General features: G+C 43.4%; 2 protein-coding genes across 4 annotated transcripts in view; both read right to left on the bottom strand.

Moving 5' to 3' along the window:
• Positions 1–546, bottom strand: part of UPF3A (UPF3A regulator of nonsense mediated mRNA decay) — an 82,130-nt gene extending 81,584 nt beyond the window's left edge. For both annotated transcript variants that reach the window (XM_069757536.1, XM_069757537.1), the window contains exon 1: positions 222–546. In XM_069757536.1, coding sequence (XP_069613637.1) covers positions 222–362 — 141 coding nt within the window. In that variant the 5' untranslated portion in view covers positions 363–546. The remainder of the gene's footprint in view (positions 1–221) is intronic.
• A 7,099-nt stretch (positions 547–7,645) lies between these two features.
• The window catches only part of CDC16 (cell division cycle 16), a 42,352-nt gene continuing 28,422 nt past the window's right edge, over positions 7,646–21,575 (bottom strand). For both annotated transcript variants that reach the window (XM_069757533.1, XM_069757534.1), the window contains exons 12-18: positions 19,119–19,244; positions 17,598–17,750; positions 17,450–17,513; positions 17,277–17,338; positions 16,654–16,789; positions 14,522–14,612; positions 7,646–8,390 (exon numbers count right to left, since the gene is read on the bottom strand). In XM_069757533.1, the coding sequence (XP_069613634.1) occupies positions 8,122–8,390; positions 14,522–14,612; positions 16,654–16,789; positions 17,277–17,338; positions 17,450–17,513; positions 17,598–17,750; positions 19,119–19,244 (901 nt within the window). In that variant the 3' untranslated portion in view covers positions 7,646–8,121. The remainder of the gene's footprint in view (positions 8,391–14,521; positions 14,613–16,653; positions 16,790–17,276; positions 17,339–17,449; positions 17,514–17,597; positions 17,751–19,118; positions 19,245–21,575) is intronic.

The raw sequence follows: 21,575 nt of genomic DNA, 5'->3' as shown, positions 1-21,575 counted from the left end.
GCATGGCCGTTCTATGCAGTGTAGCACTCTCCCCCATGGGTACAGCCTGTGCCCTCCATACATGAGGACTAAGGTGCAGACACAAGTATACAAAGGGGCAGAAGCCGGGGCCAGGCCACGTGACGTCACCGGCCAATCACAGCCTGGTCCCCAGCACAATACACGGCAGTAGTAGTACATAGCACAGGAGGATGATGACGGATGCTGCCTCACAGCTTCACCTTGCTCAAAGCCGCTTTCCGTTCCTCCCGGTGCTTGGCGGCGGTCGCCGTCCCGGTCAGGTCCACATCTCGTCTGTCACTGCTCCGGTTCTCCCGGTTCCCCCTCAGCACGGCCAGCGGCGTCTCCCGCTCGCTCCTCATGGCCACGGTGCTCCCCCAGCCTGTAACCTTCCTGATGAGAGCTGTACGTGCCCTGTGTATTTCGGTTTCCCGTTCGTATATGGCTCCGCTGCCGGTGATCAACCGTCTGCGCTCATTCCCGAATCCTTACGCGTAACCATCACGAGTGCACGAGCTGCGGCCGGTGCGCGGTCCCGACACCACCGGGGGCGCGCACCACAGAGCCGGCGCTCAGTGCGGGATGCTCCTGAGTAGTAACAGGACCGTGTTCACATGTGGAGGTCTCACAGGGAAGCGCACACATTGTCCGCCTGTGCAGGTGCATTGGAGTGATGGGCATACATACACATTGTGTCAAGGCACTGAGGTAGCAGCTGGAAAGCAGTGTCACCTGAGAGAACATGGCCATGCGTTATCAGAAACCCCACATACGCTCCCGGTCCATGCGAGGAATGGGGCGATGTGCACGGCTGACCCGCGAGCTCCGTGCACCCCACGCTGGAGGCGTCTGGCGCAGCCATATTTGCCATATTGTACAGATAATACCGGGAGCCTCACTCGCTATTTTACCAGGAGAAAGCGCCGGAACGTGTAAGGCTCTGTGCACACGTAGAATGGATCACTGCGGATTTTTCCACAGCAGATTTGATAAATCCGCAGTAAAAACCGCTGCGTTTTTTACTGCGGATTTATTGCGGATTCCGCTGCGGTTTTACATCTGCAGTTTTCTATTGGAGCAGATGGAAAACTGCTGCAGATTCCGCACAAAGAATTGACATGCTGCGGAAAACAATCCACTGCGTTTTTTTCCGCAGCATGGGCACAGCATTTTTGGTTTCCCACTGTACTGTAAACTCATGGGAAGCTGCTGCGGATCCGCAGCAAAATCCGCATCGTGTGCACATAGCCTAAAAGAAACATTTGGACGGAACATACCTCGGTTCGTGAGGTTCTAAAGCAGGTGATGAACATGTCCACCGTTCACATCCAAGAACACCTGCACGCGCTTCCATGTTGTTGAATGTTTTGGGCACGAGGCCTGGGGTCACAGCCGGAATATGTCGCTGTATGTTCTCTCAGAGCACCTGTACGGTTCCTGGCTTGTTACTATACACTCGACTTGTCAAACGACCCCAAAGGAAGAAATCCGACAATCACCACTCCTTTCCTGAATGACCGGGGCTCTGTACGGGGAAACACGACCTTTCTTGGCCGCACATTGACATGTGGAATACGACATGACTGTCTCCTGCATGATTTACCCAGAGATGCCAGAAGTCGCGGTTTTACATCTTGAATTGTTTCCTCAGATGCCTCCATCATGGCACCATGCCAATCCAGTAATCTTCCTGTATGTTCCAAATTATTCGCCAAGGACAGAATACACTGTGGACTGTGGCTTTCGACCTCCAATCTTCTTTAGAAGCCCACTTTCATCTGTTTAAGGGCTCATTTTTCCAACGTGTCTTTACAATGAAAACGCTCCTCCAAACTGTATCTGTACATTGTTAAGGCTGCTTTCACACATCAGGTTTTTGGTTTCAGGCACAGTCCGGCAAATTACCTAAAAAACAGATCCGGTGTAAATAGTTAAAAAACGGATGCAAACTGATGCACCAGATCCGTTTTTTTTAGCTGGATCCAGCTCTATGTACTGCGCATGTTAGAGAGAGAGAGAGAGAGACGAATATTTGACCAATGTGCTATCCGTGTGCTCAACAAACAACACACTGACTCAACTGGTGCACAAATGCCATTAGTTCATATGGCTGACGATACGTGTGAAAGTAAGTAACAGCATGCACAGGTCAGGTCTATTTAAAGGGAACCGGTCATATCCCCAAATGCTATTAACCTGCATATATGGGGTTAAACTGCAGCCTAAACGCATTCTAAGGGCAGTCTCACACGTCCAGATAATTCCGGTACCGGAAAAATCGGTACTGGAATTATCCGTGTGCCGGTGTGTTTCTGTGGCACACGTGTGCCACCCGTGTGCCCACTGGGTACCACACGCACCGTGCAGGAGACAGCGCTAAAGTTTAGCGCTGTCCCCTGCATCTGGTGCTGAAGCTGCTAGTTATATCTTCCCTGCAGCATTGTTTGCTGTAGAGAAGATATGAATAATCGTGTGTAAAATAAAGCTCCATGTCCCCACCCCCACGCTGTTATTAAAATACTCACCCGGCTCCCTCGCTGGCTGGCGCTGTTTCCTGTCCTGGCCGCACCTTCTACTGTATGAGCGGTCACGTGGGGCCGCTCATTTAAAGTAATATGCGGCTCCACCCCTATGGGAGGTGGATATTTATTTTAAACATGATTATTCATATCTTCTCTACAGCAAACGCTGCTGCAGGGAAGATATGAATCGTGGCTTCAGCACCAGTGAGGGGGAGGGGGGGGGGGAGGGACAGCGCTTACAGTAGCGCTGTCTCCTGCACGGCACACGGACTGCACACGGACAACGGCCGTGTGTGGTACGTGTTTTACACAGACCCATTGACTTTAATGGGTCCGTGCAATCCGTGCGCTCCCACGAACACTGACATGTCTCCGTGTTTCGCACACGGAGACACGGTGCGCAAAAAAATCAATGACATCTGCACAGATGCATTGATTTCACTGTGTCTACGTGTGTCAGTGGCTCCGGTACGTGAGGAAGCTGTCACCTCACGTACCAGAGCCACTGACGTGTGAAACCGGCCTAAAGCGGTCATGCCGCTGCGCTGATAGTGCGGCTACCAGGAGGAAATTTTAGCTGACTTTCAGCCATAGTCTCTAGGGATTCCCTGGCACATTGACTGACAGAGGTAACGGTCATTCAATGTGCCAGGCGGTGGTTATAGTCTCCGCTCACTGTGTACCGAGAGGTGACTGAAGGCACGCCTTTATGACGGTGCAGACAGGAGCAGTAAGGCTATGTGCACACGTTCAGGATTTCTTGCAGAAAATTCCTGAGAAAAACCTGACATTTTCTGCAAGAAATCTGCATGCGTTTTTGCCGCGTTTTTTCCAGACATTTCCCAATGCATTTTATAGTGGGAAATCCGCAAAAAAACACCGCAAAATTAATGAACATGCTGCGTTTACCGCGATGCGTTTTTTTCCGTGAAAAAAAAAACGCATCATGTGCTCAAAACATGCGGAATTCATTCTAAATGATGGGATGCATATTGTATGCTGTTTTTTTTGCGGTTTTGCGAAAAATCAGCAACGTGTGCACACAGCCTGAATTTTACCTCCTGCCTGTAGCCACTCTTTCAATGCAGCTTTAGAATGCTATTATCCTACAGATTAACCCCATATCTGCAGGTTAAAGTGGTTGTCCTATTTTTGGACAACCCCTTTCTTAAATTTAATGTTCAGCCCCAATTAAAATTGTTATTATTATTTATTGTTATAGCGCCATTTATTCCATGGCGCTTTACATGTGAGGAGGGGTGTACATAATAAAAACAAGTACAATAATCTTAAACAATACAAGTCATAACTGGTACAGGAGGAGAGAGGACCCTACCCTACCTACAAGGCATGGGTGAGAATACAGTAAAATAATAAAGCCTATACTCACGTCCCATGCTGGCGCCGTCCCAGCGGTGTCGGCACTCGCAGTCTCGGGGCTGTGATACGGTGGAATGATACGTGATGCCCAGTGCCTAATCAGCGCTGGCGTGTGTCTCCGCCTTCAGACAAACTGAACACGAAGAGGAAGCCAGGGATGAGCTGCAGCCTGGCTGCTTCTTCAGTTTGTCCAAAAGTGGAGACAACTGATTGGACTCCAGCATCACGTCACAACACTGCATCACAGCCCGGGGAGAGCTACTGCCAACACTGCAGGAACAGCACGGTAGGCGAGTATAGGCTTTATTGTTTTATAGTGGCTGAACATTTAGTTTAAGAAGGGGTTTTCCTAGTAGTGGACAACCCCTTTAATAATATTTGAGGACATGACAGGTCCTGTTTAATGGACCAGACTAGTGCATGTCAAAAGCTGATAGCTTCCACACCTGTCTAGTATGCAGACAAGGACACAGAGTCAGCTACATATGGATGTGACTTGACCAAAGTTTTAGTACCGCCACAAGAGCCTGGCATTGAGGGGAGTCACACAGCCATATAACTCGGATGAGGAGCCAGACCCTTCTAACCTTCTCATGTAAACAGTTCGATGGTACATTGATGTGGCCTTAGAATCATTTGTGCAGCCATTTCTCCATTGTCCTAGGACAGTGCTCCCCAACTCCGGTCCTCAAGAGCCACCAACAGGTCACGTATTCAGGATTTCCTTAGTATTGCTCAGGTGATGCAATTCTTGCCTTTCCAGGTGATGCAATTATCACCTGTGCAATACTAAGGAAATCCTGAAAACATGACCTGTTGGTGGCTCTTGAGGACTGGAGTTGGGGAACACTGTCCTAGGAGATGTTTTTCAACAGGACAATGCAAGGTCATTTGTTGCTCATGCTACTATGAGCAGCCTGTGCAGCCTAAGGCCGGGTTCACACTGCGTCCTGGCAGTCCGTTAGACGGACTACGTTACACCGCGGCATAAACACAGTGTAACGTAGTCCGTTAAGGCCGCCATTGACTGCAATGTTGGACGCATCGCTAGCGCACACCCACAATGGGCGTGAGCTAGGGATGTTCCGTCATTGAGTGAAGGACCCGGAGACGCGGGCTGCAGCGTTTCCGGGTCCGTCACTGCTAGCGCAGATAGAGCTAGCAGATGCTCTATCTGCGCTAGCGCTATTAAACGTCGGCACTTGCGCTAACAGCAGCCCGTTAGCGTATGTGCTGCTGCTAACGCAGTGTGAACCTGGCCTAAGTGTATTTGTCCATGTTCAGGATTGCATCAGGATTTGGTCAGGATTTTACACAGGTAAAATCTGCACCAAATCTGCACCTGAGGTCACCTGCGTTGTTTGAGCATTGTAAGGACATGTTGCGTTCTGAAAAGACGCGCCGCATGTCCGTTTCCGCGGGTCTGCCGCATGCGTCTTTTAATGCATAGTGGAGATGGGATTTCATGAAATCCCCTCCACTATGCTGTAACATCTGGACGCTGCGTGTTTGACGCTGCGGCTCAAGGCAGCGTCAAACACGCAGCGTTTCCTGAACATGGAAACATACCCTTAGATAGTCTGTAGGCCACTTCTTGCCATGCTCCTGTTTTCCACAGCTTCTTCCAATTGCTTGATGCTCATTCACATGTCATTCAGATGGCATTTAGCCAATGGGTCAATGATCTCCCGTTTCCTTTTACCACTGACTATTCCAAGTAGTATCTCCTTTACTAATGAATTTGCCCTCTTCACAGGTCTAAAGTCAGTTTGTCTGGTGATCTTGCCTTCTAGGGACAATTCTGGCTTTATATGATCAACAACATCTTTGTTGGTGATCCTAGTTGTTGATGGGATTCATGGCATACATTTGTCTGTATGCTTTCATGAATGTCCACATCTCACAGTCATGTGTTGCAGTTGGGAACACATTTACAATGATCAGTTTTTGTTTGATGGTGACGGAGATATCCTTACACTTCCATGTTTGGTCCATGCTTACTACGGCTGAATGCTCCAGTGCTAATTGACGCTTGACTGCTGCCGTCAAACCATCATTTTGATTGATTAATGAGGGGCCCAAGAAAAACAATGCTGTGGACAATTTATTTCTTAATTGTTGATCTTTATGGGTACTTGGTTGGTGGAAGTTGTGATAGTCTTCTTGATGTTCAGGTAAAATCCATTCTTCTTGCTATCTTTCACCTTCAGGATCAGTTTCTTCAGGTTCTTGACACTGTCTGCCAGCAGGGTTGTTTCTCCAGCATATCTTTAATAGCTGATGTTTCTTCCAACTATTTGTAACTCTTGAATCATCTACATCAAGTCCAGCTTCCACTTGATTACTTCTGGATATAATTTTGATTAAAAAAAAAAAAAAAGGTCCTTATCCTGTGCCCTTTGTGATTGTGATCCATTCTGTATCTCTATATCTGGATCTCACTGTAGCTTCTTCATCATCATCGGGTGACTTGATTAACAATCAGGTGAACTGTGACTAATGCTTCCCTCAGTGCTTTCCAAAGCTTATTGTGCTTAGTGCAATCAAAAGCCTGGATATAATCAATGAAACACAGGTAGAGCTTATTCTGGATACCTTCACCTTTCACCTTCACCTATATTCCACCTCAGGTTTGCAATGTGATCACAGGTCCTCCTTCCTTAATGGAAACCAGTAAGGCATCAGAAAGTTCTCCATCAATGATGTTGCCGAAGTGCTTCTGTTAGACAGCAGCAACCCATGCGAGGATTACCTGTTTGTCCAGCAATCCCCGAATGTGTTGCAGCTGTCTAACAGCCGAAAGACAAGCATCCGAGGGGACTCTGACATAATATTCGAGCAAGTCCTAGATACTCGGATAGCAGCCCAAAATCCAGACAAAAAAAATCTACAGTGGCTCTAGTAAGTGTGAACAAGCACCATAGATAACCTGCCTAAAAAGCATTCTCGATAGCCTCCCCAACAACTGCTGTTCCGTATTCTTATTGTGGCAGACATTGGGGCTCCCTTTGGCACCTGTGTAGCTGCACAGGCAGTATTGTCCACCACTACTGTTTTTTGTCATTAGGAATCAAAGCACTGTACATAGCAGGGAAGACAAAGGTTTCCCAGGTGCTTGTGTTTTACTGAAAGTGAAACTTCACCTAAAAATTAAAACAATTACTCTTTATTTTGTAAATTGACAGAAATATAAGCACCTTTTATAATATTTCTTTTCAGAGAAATGTGCTACTTTCTCCTCCTGGACTAATCTTTCACTCTCAAATCTGTATTAAGTGACAGAATTTCCCATAACAGAGACAGGAGATGGCAGTTGGTGCTTTTAAAATTCTATGGGGAGATGGAGGAGCTAGAGGCAGACACCTGAAATTCTGCTTCTTTTCTCTTGAAATGACAGCTACTGTTCTCCATAGAACTTTATGAGCACTAACTGCCATATCTTTTGACAGCAATTGGAAAATCTATTTTCACCAAATACAGATTTTACCTGTGAATTTAGAATTTTGAGAATGAATGATCAGTCCAGAAAGAGGGAAAAAAAGGCAGATTTCTCTAATAAGATGTATTGCAACAACTTCATACTCCGTACAAATCCTCACCAATACTATTGCCAATGGATCTCCGCAGCCATATTCTTGTGAAAAGACTTCTAATACAATACAAAAAGTGTAAAAGTCTTGAGAAAGGGGAAAGTAATTCACCGTCAGGCAGAAAAGTGTAAAAACCACCAAAAACAACTTAGCTGCGGTGATATATTTAATAAGTAAAAAAAAAAAAATAATAAAAAGGTTTTGTCCATCTAAGCATTTATTGTAGACACTGAAGAAAAATATGGTGCAAGTTGTACATTTTAGAGTAAAACAATTTCACATTATCAAACCAGAGTGGACAACAAATGCTCTTTCCTCTGTAACATATTAAAAGATTTCTCTTTCATATGTGATTAGTTATATATCAGTGTAATACAAGGCAGTCCACAGTACAATGTTAAAAAAGAAATAGGTGAAATACATGTTACAACGCTAAAAATGTAAAACCTCTGGATACCATTAAACAGTTTCCAACAAGGGAAACTAGCAGTTCATGCTTCTCTGGCACTTCTGTGAGGAAGCAAGCGCTTCTTTCCCAGTTCAGGCGGTGTGCCAATTCACATCAAATATCTAGATTTCACGGTGCAAAACAGTACGAAGGAGTACAGTCAGCCTCGGTGCCCTGCTGCTCATGAGCTGTGGTCGGACATTGAAGTCTCCAGCATCATATCACTTTCATTCATCTCAATCTCAAGAGCTTCTTCCACTGGTGATCTGGCATCAGATGATTTAGGTAGCAAATGAGATGTCTCCAAGGCCATGATCCCACTTTCATCAAGGGACTGGCGCTCAAGATCAAATTCTCTCCCTTCCCAAGGAGGTGAAATGATGTTCTTCAAGGTTTTCATTGTGTGGACGTCAAAGTCATAACATCTTAACTTGTCTTTAATCTCTGTTCCTAAAAAAAGTAACAGTAGATATTTAAAGGGATACCCAGATCATGTCCTTTGAATATAAAGTTCTAACTCCTCAGCATATATTCCCACAGCCTGATTGGTTTAATCCCATGATGCATTAACACGTAGGCAGTTTCTACTGTGCGGACGAATTCCCGTGAACTAAAGGATGACAGCACCAACTATCAGATTTCCCTGGCAACTCTGAAGCAGTCACACTCCCCTCTTCCCAAGCCCTACAGTCTTTGTTCATTTCTGTGTATGAGTGCAAAGACATAGTAGATGAGCCCAGACAATGGTTAGCTGTGGCCCTCAGAGATGTTGCATCACATTACTACCTCTTCTCTCCCGAATTTAATTAAAGCTGACAGGTAGAAACTTATCAAAAGCAGGGGACAGTGGAAACGGGTTATCATAGGACTACACAGACTCTGAACTGTATCCAGCAAACAGTGGTCATATAGCACAGACTTTCCCTGCTGCCCTAACATAGGACTCAGAGGAATGCAGCGTAATCCCTACCCCTTATGCAAAGGCATCATGGAAAATGTAGGTTTAATTAAAAGGTGTTTTCCAGCATATTAAATCACGGCTAAATGAATGTCAAACAATAACATATTCCTAATTGCTCCAGGTTCGTGGTGTGCTAGTTAAAGGGAACATGCCATGTTGTACTTTCACTCAGATCTCTGGATGCTATACAAAAGGAGAAGTTGAGGAGAACGATATATATAAATTTGTGGGAATATAGTCAGTGTAAGGTATCGTACACACCACCATATAAATGGGACTATTGCAAGACAATTGTTTATTGGATAGAACTCGGACCAATGTTATTCAATGAGGCAGGATTGATGACCAATTTTGTGTGCGAAAAAAAATCATCATACTGCGATTTCACTCTGAAATCAAATAGGTGCGAGGAAAAAAAATGGGATGCCATGTGGAGGCACAGCATCCGATCTTTATGGCTACATTACAATTCTGAAGCATAGAAAACTGTAAATGGTCCTGTAAATAGTCAATGGCTGCTGAGTAAAAATATGGATTGCATATGGACAGCACACGGATAACAAGTGAGAAAAAAAAACATCCCACTTTTCAGAATGAAAACTGGACCACTCGTGTGACCCTAGGATAACTTGTATTTTCTTAATTGAAATCTCTGGTGTTTGTTCCAAGAGTCCATTGGCCGCTCCTATTCAATGATTGACAGCTATCTATGCATACTATGGATCACAGAGTAGGACCGTCCACTGGACTCCTATGTATACAAACACCAAGGATTTCAATAATTAAAATACAAGTTTAACATACAATTTCTCCCCCCCCCCCCCCCCCCAAAAAAAAAATGTATATCAATCTGATCAGCATCTCCTGTGCTATAACATCCCGCCTGCAGACCAGATATCAATTTCAATATGGCAGGCCGTCACACTATCAAAACCAGGAGTGGGTGATAAATGCCGAAGTGGTGCATATGTTTCTATTATACTTTTCCTCTAATTGTTCCTCTCCTGGTTTTGGCTTACAAATACTGAGGTAAAATACTGACCAAATACTGCTAGTGTGACGGCAGCCTAAGACTGGAAGCAGAATGGCAGACACCCATGACCGGAAAGGCTCCAGTAGATAGGGGCACTAGGGCTTCTATTGAATTATTAATTACCTTATGAAACCTAGTATTTAATAATAATATTTTTTTTTAGCAACAAAATATTCTGCAACACTTTACAAATACTTTATGTTCAGTTAGCCACAATTTTTATAGGTTGGAACACTCAGTACCAGTACAGACATATGACATACTGATACATCATATGCTGGCTCTCTGACTTTGATGCTGGCTCGAACGCCAACCCTGCATCTTTCCTGGCAAATAACGAATTTGAGCCCATCAGCGCCCCAGTGATGTGATTATGGCGTTGATGGGTTGTCATGATGTTCTTCCTGTGTATGGCGTTCATAGGGGTTCGCGATTTTCTCTATACATAGCAGTGCTGATGCACTGCTATGTATAGCACAAGCGATCAGACAATCACAGCTTCAAGTCCCCAAAGAGGAATATCAACCCATTAACTCCTGGGCCATTTTCAGTTTTTGTTCCCGTTCTTCCCAGAACCATAACTTTAATTTTTCGGTCACAATGGCCATGTGAGGGCTTGTTTTTTGCATGACAAGTTGTACTTTTGAACGACACCATTGGTTTTAACCAATCGTGTATTCGTAAAACGGGAAAAAAATTCCAAGTGTGGTGTTCACTAAATGATAAAACTGACGTGCCATTATGATTCTCCAGGTTAATACGAGTTCACAGATACCAAACATGTCTAGGTTTTTTATTTACGTGGTGAAAAAAAATCCAAACTTTGTTAAAAAAAAAAAAAAAAAAAATAAGGGCCATTTTCCGAGACCTGTAGCATCTCCATTTTCGTGATTATTGGCTAGGTGAGGGCTTATTTTTTGCTCACTGAGCTGACGTTTTTATTGATGCCATTTTGGTGTCGATACGATCTTTTGATCTCCCATTATTGCATTTTATTGCAATGTAGCGACAACCAAAAAAACGTAATTCTGGCGTTTTGACTTTTTTCTAGCTACACCATTTAGCGATCAGGTTAATTCTTTTTTTTATATTTTTTTATATTGATAGATCGGGATATTCTGAAAGTGGTGATACCAAATATGTGTATGTTTGATTTTTTTTTTAATTGCTTTATTGTGAATGGGGAGAAAGAGGGTGATTTGAACTTTTATATTATTTTTTTTTATATTTTTAAAACCAACTGGGAGACTAGAAGCTGCAGTTGTCCGATCGGCTCTGCTACATACAGGCAATGATCAGATCTCCTGTATGCAGCAGAAATGCTCACTTGCTGCGAGCGCCGACCACCGTGCGGTGCTCATAGCAAACTTGCTATGACAACCATAGAGTCTGCTGGAGACCTCTGGTTGTCATGCCAACCCATCGGTGACCCACAATCATGTGACGGGGTCACGGATTGGCGGGAATTCCGGCGTGCTTGCCGGAAGCACAAATTAATTGCCGCTGTCAGAGATTGACACCGGCACTTAACTAGTTAACAGCTGCGGGTGGATCGCTATTCCACCAAACGGCTGTTAGAGGCACATATCAGCTGTTGAAAACATCTGACATGTGCTGGGAAAGATGTGGGCCCAGAGCCCACATCAATGGGAGGGAGTCCGACGTATTATTGCGCCCAATGTCGTATAGGGGTTAAATACAGTAAAAAAAAAATTCAATCTGAAAAAAAAAAAAAAAACAAACCCACAAAAGCTCAAGTTACCCCCCTTTTGCCCCATTAAAAATAAAACAATAAAAAAACCAAAATGCACATATTTGGTATTGTGGCATTTGTAAAAGTCAGAAATATCAAAATATAAAATAAAGGAACCCAAATGGTAAACGGTGTAATGAGAAAAATTCAAAATGCCAGAATTACGTTGATGAGGCAATCAAAACATTGTATCAACCTCAACATGGTATCAGTAGAAACGTCAGATCAGGGAGCAAAAAATAAGCCCTCACCTGGCCACAGACCACAGAAATTGAATGTAAAAAGAAACAGAAATCCAGTCTGGTGCCGGCGCTCCCGAAGATTGTGACATGTGATAGATTGGCTTATTTAAAAAAAAATTTATTCTGAAATGTACCATGTAAAAACAACACGTTTCGGCTTAAAAAAAAAGCCTTCAGGTAAAACATACATCTCAAGGAAAAAACACGTTTCGGCGTAAAAAAACCATCATCAGGTAAAATATACATCCCAAACTAGGACCTTGGTTTGGGACACTCCCCCCGGGCCAATACGCTGTTCCTTCAACCTCAGTTTGGTGAGTACATCAGCCTTGCACTTTTATTTGTGATATTTTTAATATTGCGCTTAAATCCTGAGCGGTGTTGTCCCTTTTATATTCTCTATCCTCAGGGTACTACCGTATTTACGCTTTGTAAGACGCACTTTTTTCCCCCCAAACTTGGGGGAAAAATGGGGGTGAGTCTTATGGAACATGCCTTACTGAGATCATGGCTGCAGGCTGGGATGAGGGGGTGTCCGGCGGTTGTTGGCCTGTGCTGCGTGGGGCCTCCGGTGCTCAGCGGTGCTGCGTGGGTGTCCGGCGCTGCCCAGGGCTCTGCCGACATTTTGCGGCACTTCCACGGTTCCATGTGCTGTGGTCTCCGGGAATATGGCAGCCGCCGGGAACGGCGCATACGCAGATGGTAATCTTGGGATCAAAATCTTGAGAGATGAGATTTCAGCAGCACCGGATACCCCTGCAGCAGCGTGCCGTACATCAGAATACCCCCTCATCCCAGCCTGCGAATTGTAGCATCACCCCACTCCTGCCTCCTCCAGCAGCGACGCTGGGACCTCGCTTCACCGCAGCCACCACCCCTGGTAAGCAATTAGATGCAAGGAATATAAGAAGCACCGCCATTTTATTAAAAAATATTTTTTTCTTTTTTTTTTTCTCTAAATTTGGGGTGTGTCTTATAACCCGGAGCGTCTTATAATCTGAAAAATACGGTATATAGAAATTGAATGTGTTATGGGTTTTGAAAAATGGCGACAAACTTTTTTTTATGAATTTTTGAACATTTTTTCACAACATTTAAAAAAAAAAAACAGAAAAAAAAACCCACGAACCTATGCAGGTTTTTTATCGGGGTACTCATACTGACCTGGAGAATCATATTGTCTGGTCAGTTTTACTTTATAGTGGACATGGTAAATAAAAAATAAAAAAAAGAATTGTGAAATTCCGTGGGTTTTTTTTTTTTACAATTTCAACACACTTGGAATTGTTTTTCCTGCTTTCCAGTGCATCACAGAAAATGAATGTTGTCATTCAAAAGTACAACTTGTTCCACAAAAAAAAAAAAACAAGCCTTCATACGTCTATGGGGATGCGAAAATAGTTTTTACTCATGGAAGAAAAAAAAAACACAGAAAATGGCCACAGCGAGAGGGGGTTAAAGGAACCATATTAGCAGAAATCAAGATGATCCATATGGCACATCAGCTATGAAAGGTATATAGAAGGCTCACGGTAAATACTTTAACTGACATCAAGCTCAGAAGATCCCGCAAACTTAGAGAAACAAAATGTAAATTTAAGAGGGTAGTCTCACTATTTGCATTTGTCACTTAGCCACTGGATAAGTAATAAATGTATGATCCCTGGTGGGGGTAGGTTTTAACCACTGGCCCACCGATTTGAAGACCGATGGTTCAGCAGTCTGCATGTGTGACCATCGCTCAATCATGATTTTCATGGCTGTGGTGATTACGAGCACTTCAATAAACCCATGAAAAATGAAGAGAGCATTGGTCACACATGCTTACCACTGCTCCAATCACACAGGGGCCTTTGGCAGTCCCAGATTTTATGTAATATATTTATGACCTAATCTATTTGGTGGGAAAACATCTTAAAGGGACTCTGTCACCCCATTCTGTAATGCTGTAGAAAAGCCCCCGATGTAACCTGAAAGATAAGAAAAACAAGTTAGATTATACTTACCCAGGGGAGGTCCCGGTGCAGTCTGGTCCGATGGGCGTCGCTGTCCGGGTCCGGCACCTCCCATCTTAATACGATGTCATCCTCTTCTTTTCTTCCTGCTGAGGCTTCGGCGCAGGCGTACTTTGCCCTGTTGAGGGCAGAGCAGAGTACTGCAGTGCGCAGGCACTGGGAAAGGTCAGAGAGGCCCAGTCCCTGCGCACTGCAGTACTTTACCCTGCCCTCAACAGGGCAGACAAAGTACGCCTGCGCCGGAGCCGTGGCAGGAAGCAAAGAAGAAGACGACATCTGATGAAGATGGGAGGCGCCGGACCGCATCAGGACCACCCCTGGGTGAGTATAATATAACCTGTTTTTCTTATCTTTCAGGATACATCGGGGGCTGATCTACAGCATTACAGAATGCCGTAGATAAGCCACTGATGGCGGTGGCCGTAGCTTATAGGCCAAAAATGGGGTGACAGGTTCCCTTTAAAGAACCCAGCAGACGGAAAAAAAAGAAACAAAAATATACAGGTAAGATGCATCTGTAAATCTTATATTTATAACTACTACTGCTTAAGCAGTGATTTTATTTGGTGCAGCTTACCAATGTATGCTTCTGAATCACCAATGTACATTTCTATGCAGTGTCCAAGCATTGTAACAGAAAATGTATCGTCTCGTCTTAATCCAAGTGCCTGGGGAAAAATTCACATTTAAAAGATCAAGAAATGTCACATACGACTTCACAAGCATTAGCCTTGTATTCTCAAAAATGTACTGTGTATTACTGGTTTTAAACAACAAGCACAATTGTAGCTTAAATAGGGTGTCCGATAACAGGCAAATAGCATCCTCCGAGAGGAAGAGCAATCAAACTCTACTCCCACCTATCAGGGTAGCAAGACAAAAAGTCAATATGGACCCGTTAATGAGCCTTGTCACATGACATAGGATAAGAAGCAAAACCAGACACTCATTTGCAGTAGTGTTTTGGGATGTTCTCTTGGCACTACTGCAAAGCACGAGATCTGATTTGGCTAGGTGAGAGGCCTCTGACATCTCATCTAAATGGGAATGTTTCTCCTTGGAGAGTGCCATGCTGATGCAACGCTCGTCAAAGGGTTGATAGGGCACTAGAGATTTAGTCTTGAAGAGGCTATTTACATATTTAATTTCCCAGAGAAGCACTGCATGGCTCATAAGTCTCCATCTGCCAGCTTTGCAATCTACATAAGGAGAATCAATCCCCCTTAGAACTTCTAAAAGACATTGATGGTGTGTCACTAGCACAAGGCGTCAAGGTCCGGGCCAACCGATCAGACCCATACTGTGCCTCTTTGTCTCCGGGTGGCTCTACCTGGCTTTAGCAAGAGATTGTAAAGACAAAAATTAGAGCAGCAATTGCTAATGCCACTTGGTTGTAGCAAATCAATGGGAGTTTTAACAGTTGCACCCCTGCCAACGTTATCACATGCATATTCTAGCAACATGTCATCAATGTTTGCCCTGAGAAAATCCCAGAAATTAAGACTTCTCACAAACAGAGCCTTTAGTCTGGACATTGAAAGGGTTATATTCTTTTAACTTTGGGATTTATGAAAAAAAAAAAAAATCTCCAAAATAAAATCCTGAAATTGCACTTCTGTATCTGTGGTTTTAGGAGTTTCATATGGAAGAATCAACCTTCACAAAAAATGGATACCTGAATAGCGGTGATCTGCCAAATTTGTTACTGAAAGTGTCAAACGAACAAACCTTTACCTCTTATGAATGAGCCTATTTGGGACCTTCTAGACTGAGCTACCATTATTTCCATCTATGCATTCCAAGAGCTCTCATTTTTATTATGATGTTGCCACATTCAGAGACCATTCATTTTCTACTTTTTAGTAAGATGGATTTGTAATTTTTTTATAATTGTACACCCAGCAAATCTGTAATTCTTTGTGATGTACAAAGTAGCTGAAATAATGCAGTACAGGTAGTTAGGACTGCTGCAAGACAGATTTGAGCTGCGGATGGCAGGTTCAGGTGGCAGGGAGAAGGAAACAGCAGCCTCAGGAGCCGCCTGGGTTGGATCCGTGGGATTGCTGGGATTGCTGAAAGGGTGAGCATGCCCCTATTTATTATTTTAAAACTCTTTTTGCATAAAAAAATAATTTAAGTATTAGACAATGCCTTTAACGTAAAGAAAAAATCCTACCTGATTAGCACATTCGCGACTGTTCCTAACTAGCTTTAGACAAGTTCAAAGGTCAAAGACAATTGCAGGAGAAGACCAGATATACGGCTACTCATGTCTGGAGCCATAAATGATTTCTTGATGTAACCAATAACTTTATATGACCAAAAAGCATCCACAGCATTGACAAACATTAAGACGTTGGAGCTGAATCTGCCAGGTGAAGCCACAAACATCCTGACATTGCATTTCAGTAGATGTGTATTTTTACAAGGAAGACATACAGAAGACAGGCACTTGACTGCGACAGTCCATTAAAGGAAAAGTGGAAAGTAGGCAATAGTTTCTCAATAAAGAATCTGTCATAATTCTTTTTATCATCTTAATAGCTTAAAATTAATGTCAAAAGTTTATTAAAAGGGTTCCAACAGATTTTTCAAGTGATTGAGGTGAATGGAGCTACAGTGAGATCAGCACTCAGATAAGAGGAGCACAGAAGGTTCACAGCATTAGCTACCTTGCTGCCAGCACTTGGAGTGATTTCTACATCTTACCGTATGAAAGTAATCAATTGCACTTTCAAAGTTTCCCATTAAACTATGAATGTACCCAATGGCAGAATAAGTTGAAGCATTTTGGGGTATTAGAACCAGGGCCTGGCGATGATATTCCAATGCATCTTCATACTTTCTACATGTAAGAAGAAAAAACAATTCAGAGAAAACAATTTTATATTCACAGTGTTAACAATAAATCTAATTGACGATTGGAAATGTGTGTGTCGACAACATGGTGGAAATGGGCTCAGAATGTAAAGGCTTCTTTAAGACAATAGCATGTATTTTTTTAATCCCTGTATCCTTTAGGAATGGATGTCTACGGAATCTTGGTCTTGTCATTTCTGATATGTCACATTACCCTTGCTTTTTGCATAGGATGTCTGATTTCCAAAGAAAATTTCGGGGACAGAATCCTGATGACAGTAAGGCATCATTGAGACGTACGCATGTGTTGCAACCGTTTTTTTTTTCACGGATACAACATCTGGTTAACCACACTTGGCGCCTCTAGCGAAGAGCACGTGTGTTAGCCATAGCACCGTTTCTGCGCTGAAATTTTCCTTCAGACATGGAGACAACCACCACAGGCAGTCAAAGCAGTTTCTGCATTTACTTACTTGAGTTTTCTACGGACATGACCCAAGTTGTTCAGCAAAGGTTCCCATTTATCAACTGTAACCTAGAAAATAAAGGCAAAAAAATAATCTTACTAAAATCGGTGCTCGTCGAAATGCCTGTGCAGACATTCAATCAGCATGAATGTGTTATAGGACTGTCAAAATAGTTTTACCTCATTGCCAATTGCTCTAATTTTTTCAAGTGCTTCCAGAAACCATTTCTCAGCAGTTTTCCAGCTGAAAGGAAGAAACAGAATTGCGGATCCATAAGTACAATAAAAAGTGACAGTAAGAAAGGCGAGTAGAAACGCTCAGACTTACTCTCCATTTTGAAATGCCACCACGCCAACTTCATGCATAACAAATGGATCTTCTGGTGCGATACTCAATGCTTGGCTGAAAAATCGTTCTGCTAACTTTGAATTATTCGTGAGCCCATACTCCAGTCCAATATACAACATTGGCAAATGACATCTAAAAACAAGTTCAAGAAAATAAGAAGTCTAGAAGGGGCTTCCACATAAAAAACAAACATTTCTGACAAACTGTTTTAATGGATAAGAAATATCTAAAACAGTAACGGTTTAACTGATGAGACTTCGTACTGACCCCAAGTTACGAGTGGCTGGGTCTCGCATGCATGGGTATCCTTTGTTATATGGGAAAGAAGGAAAACCACCTTGTTCCAGATTACTGGAATCCCCATTAACCCCATCACGACGGAGCCCTTTTTCCTTTTTGCATTTCTGTTTTCCGCTGTTTTACCATACCGTGTATTTGAAATTGGTAAAAAAAAAATTGAGCTCAGACACCAAACATGTCTAGGTTCTTTTTTATTTAAGTGGTGAAAAAAAATCCAAAGTTTGTAACAAACTGCATCATATTCCGAGACTCGTAGTGTCTCCATTTTTCAAGATCTGGTGCCAGGTGGGGACTTATTTCTTGCGTGTCGAGCTGACGTTTTTAATTATACTATTTTGGTGCAAACACGATCTTTTGATCGCTCATTATTGCATTTTAATTCAATGTTGCGATGACCAAAAAAACATCATTCTGGGGTTTTGTCTTTTTTTATTCATTACGTCATTTACTGATCGGATTAATTATTTTTATAGCTTGATAGATCGGGCGATTGTGAACGCGGCGATACCAAATATGTGTAGGTTTGATTTTTTTATTGTTTTATTTTGAATGGGGCGAAGGGGGGTGATTTGAACTTTTATTTATTTTTCTTTACTTTTTGCATGCTTCAATAGTCTGCATGGGAGACTAGAAGCTGCAGTTGTCCGATCGCCTGTGCTACATACAGGCGATGATCAGATCGCATGTGTGAGGCAGAAATGCACACTTGCTATGAGCGCCGACCACCGGGTAGCGTTCATAGCAATCCGGCTATGACAACCATAGAGGTCTGCTGGAGACCTCTGGTTGTCATGCCAACCCATCGGTGACCCACGATCACGTAATGGGGTCACCGATGGTCGGAATTTCCAGCGGGCTTCCGGTAAGAGATTGACAGCGGCATTTAACAGGTTAACAGCCACAGTTGGATTGCGATTCCACCCGTGGCTGTTAGTGGCACATGTCGGCTGTTCAAAACAGCCGACGTGTCAGGAAAGATGTGGGCTCAGCACCGGAGCCCAAATCAAAGGGGGAGACATGACATGTGGTGTACATGTATGGCGCATGTCGTGAAGGGGTTGAATAGGTTTATAGATGTATAAACTGTGGCTGTCTTATCCTAAAAGTTTTCAAATCAAGAAACATTTTTTCCATTGCAAAAAATCAAGATAGTTTTGAAGGAAAATTATATAGAAATGAAATCTACATCACACAACATACCCCTTCATCAGTTGTGCTGCTGTGAAATAGGCAGCCATTGCCTGGTCATGTTCACTCTCCACTGCAAATGAGTGACCATAAGCAATCCACGCAGGCCCGTAGCTTCTCTCCAATGTGGTGGCCTTGCTACAAGGTAATAACAATAATATTTCAGTGGAAAATTTGGTAATTAACTACAGTGAATCATTAGTGCAAATGTGACAATTATATTAAAGGCAATCTCTTAAGGTACTGTCACACTAGACGATATCGCTAGCGATCCGTGACGTTGCAGCGTCCTCGCTAGCGATATTGTCCAGTGTGACAGGCAGCAGCGATCAGGCCCCTGCTGGGAGATCGCTGGTCGGGGAAGAAAGTCCAGAACTTTATTTCGTCGCTGGACTCCCCGTAGACATCGCTGAATCGGCGTGTGTGACACCGATTCAGCGATGTCTTCACTGGTAACCAGGGTAAACATCGGGTAACTAAGCGCAGGGCCGCGCTTAGTAACCCGATGTTTACCCTGGTTACCAGCGTAAAAAACAAACAGTACATACTTACATTCAGCTGTCTGTCCCTTGCCGTCTGGTTCCTGCACTGACTGCTGGCCGTAAAGTGAAAGTGAAAGCACAGCACAGCGGTGAGTCACCGCTGTGTGACTCACCGCTGTGCTGTGCTTTCACTTTCACTTTACGGCCAGCAGTCAGTGCAGGAACCAGACGGCAAGGGACAGACAGCTGAATGTAAGTATGTACTGTTTGTTTTTTTACGCTGGTAACCAGGGTAAACATCGGGTTACTAAGCGCGGCCCTGCGCTTAGTTACCCGATGTTTACCCTGGTTACCGGGGACCTCGGGATCGTTGGTCGCTGGAGAGCTGTCTGTGTGACAGCTCTCCAGCGACCAAACAGCGACGCTGCAGCGATCCGGATCGTTGTCGGTATCGCTGCAGCGTCGCTAAGTGTGACGGTACCTTTATACTACACGGTGTTCCAAATTATTATGCAAATTGGATTTAAGTATCATTAAGATTTGTTTTGTTTTTCAAATAAACTCATGGATGGTATTGTGTCTCAGGGCTCAATGGATCACTGAAATCAATCTTAAACACATGTGATTATTAGTTTTCCAGGTGATTCTAATTAAAGGAAAACTACTTAAAAATGAAGTTCCACATTATTAAGCAGGCCACAGGTTTCAAGCAATATGGGAAATAAAAAGGATCTCTCTGCTGCTGAAAAGCGTTAAATAGTGCAATGCCTTGGTCAAAGGATGAAAACATTAGATATCTCACGAAAAATTAAGAGTGATCATTGTACTGTTAAGAGATTTGTGGCTGATTCTGAGCACAGACATGTTCGTGATGGTAAAGGCATAATGAGGAAGGTTTCTGCCAGACAAATTCATTGGATTAAGAGAGCAGCTGCCAAAATACCATTACAAAGCAGCAAACAGATATTTGAAGCTGCTGGTGCCTCTGGAGTCCCTCGAACCTCAAGGTGTAGGATCCTTCAAAGGCTTGCTGTGGTGCATAAACCTACTATTCGGCCACCCCTAAACAGTGTTCACAAGCAGAAACGGTTGCAGTGGGCCCAGACATACATGAAGACTAATTTTCAAACAGTCTTGTTTACTGATGAGTGTCGAGCAACCCTGGATGGTCCAGATGGATTGAGTAGTGGATGGCCACCATGTCCCAACAAGGCTGCGACGTCAGCAAGGAGGTGGAGGAGTCATGTTTTGGGGAAACAGCTGGTAGGGGCCCTTTAAGGTTCCTGAAGGTGTCAAAATGACCTCTGCAAAGCATATAGAGTTTCTGACTGACAACTTTCTTCCATGGTAGAAAAAAGCAGAAACATGCCTTCAGGAGCAAAATCCTCTTCATGCATGACAATGCCCCATCTCATGCTGCAAAGAATACCTCTGAATCATTGGCTGCTATGGGCATAAAAGGAGATAAACTCATGGTGTGGCCACCATCTTCCCCTGACCTCAACCCTATAGAGAACCTTTGGAGTATCATCAAGCAAAAGATCTATGAGGGTGGGAGGCAGTTCACATCGAAACAGCATCTCTGGGAGGCTATTCTGACTTCATGCAAAGAAATACAAGCAGAAACTCTCCAAAAACTCACAAGTTCAATGGATGCAAGAATTGTGAAGATGATATCAAAGAAGGGTTCCTGTGTTAACATGTAACTTGGCCTGTTAGGATGTTTGGGAGTTAAATAGCTTTTAGTTCAGTGAATGACCTCCTAATGCTGAAAATTCCACAAATGAGCATTTTCAGTTCTTTAAAACATATCAAATGTTTAGAAATTCTACTGTGCCTAATACCGTATATACTCTAGTATAAGCCGACCCCACTAATTTTGCAACAAAAAACTGGGAAAACTTAATGACTCGAGTATAAGCCCAGGGCGGGAAATGCAGCAGCTACCGGTAAATGTCAAAAGTAAAAATAGATACCAATAAAAGTA

Source organism: Ranitomeya imitator, chromosome 3 (assembly GCF_032444005.1).
Source record: "Ranitomeya imitator isolate aRanImi1 chromosome 3, aRanImi1.pri, whole genome shotgun sequence".
Taxonomy (NCBI): domain Eukaryota; kingdom Metazoa; phylum Chordata; class Amphibia; order Anura; family Dendrobatidae; genus Ranitomeya; species Ranitomeya imitator.
Note: the sequence above shows the minus strand (reverse complement) of the source record. Positions and strands in the feature narration are given on the sequence as shown.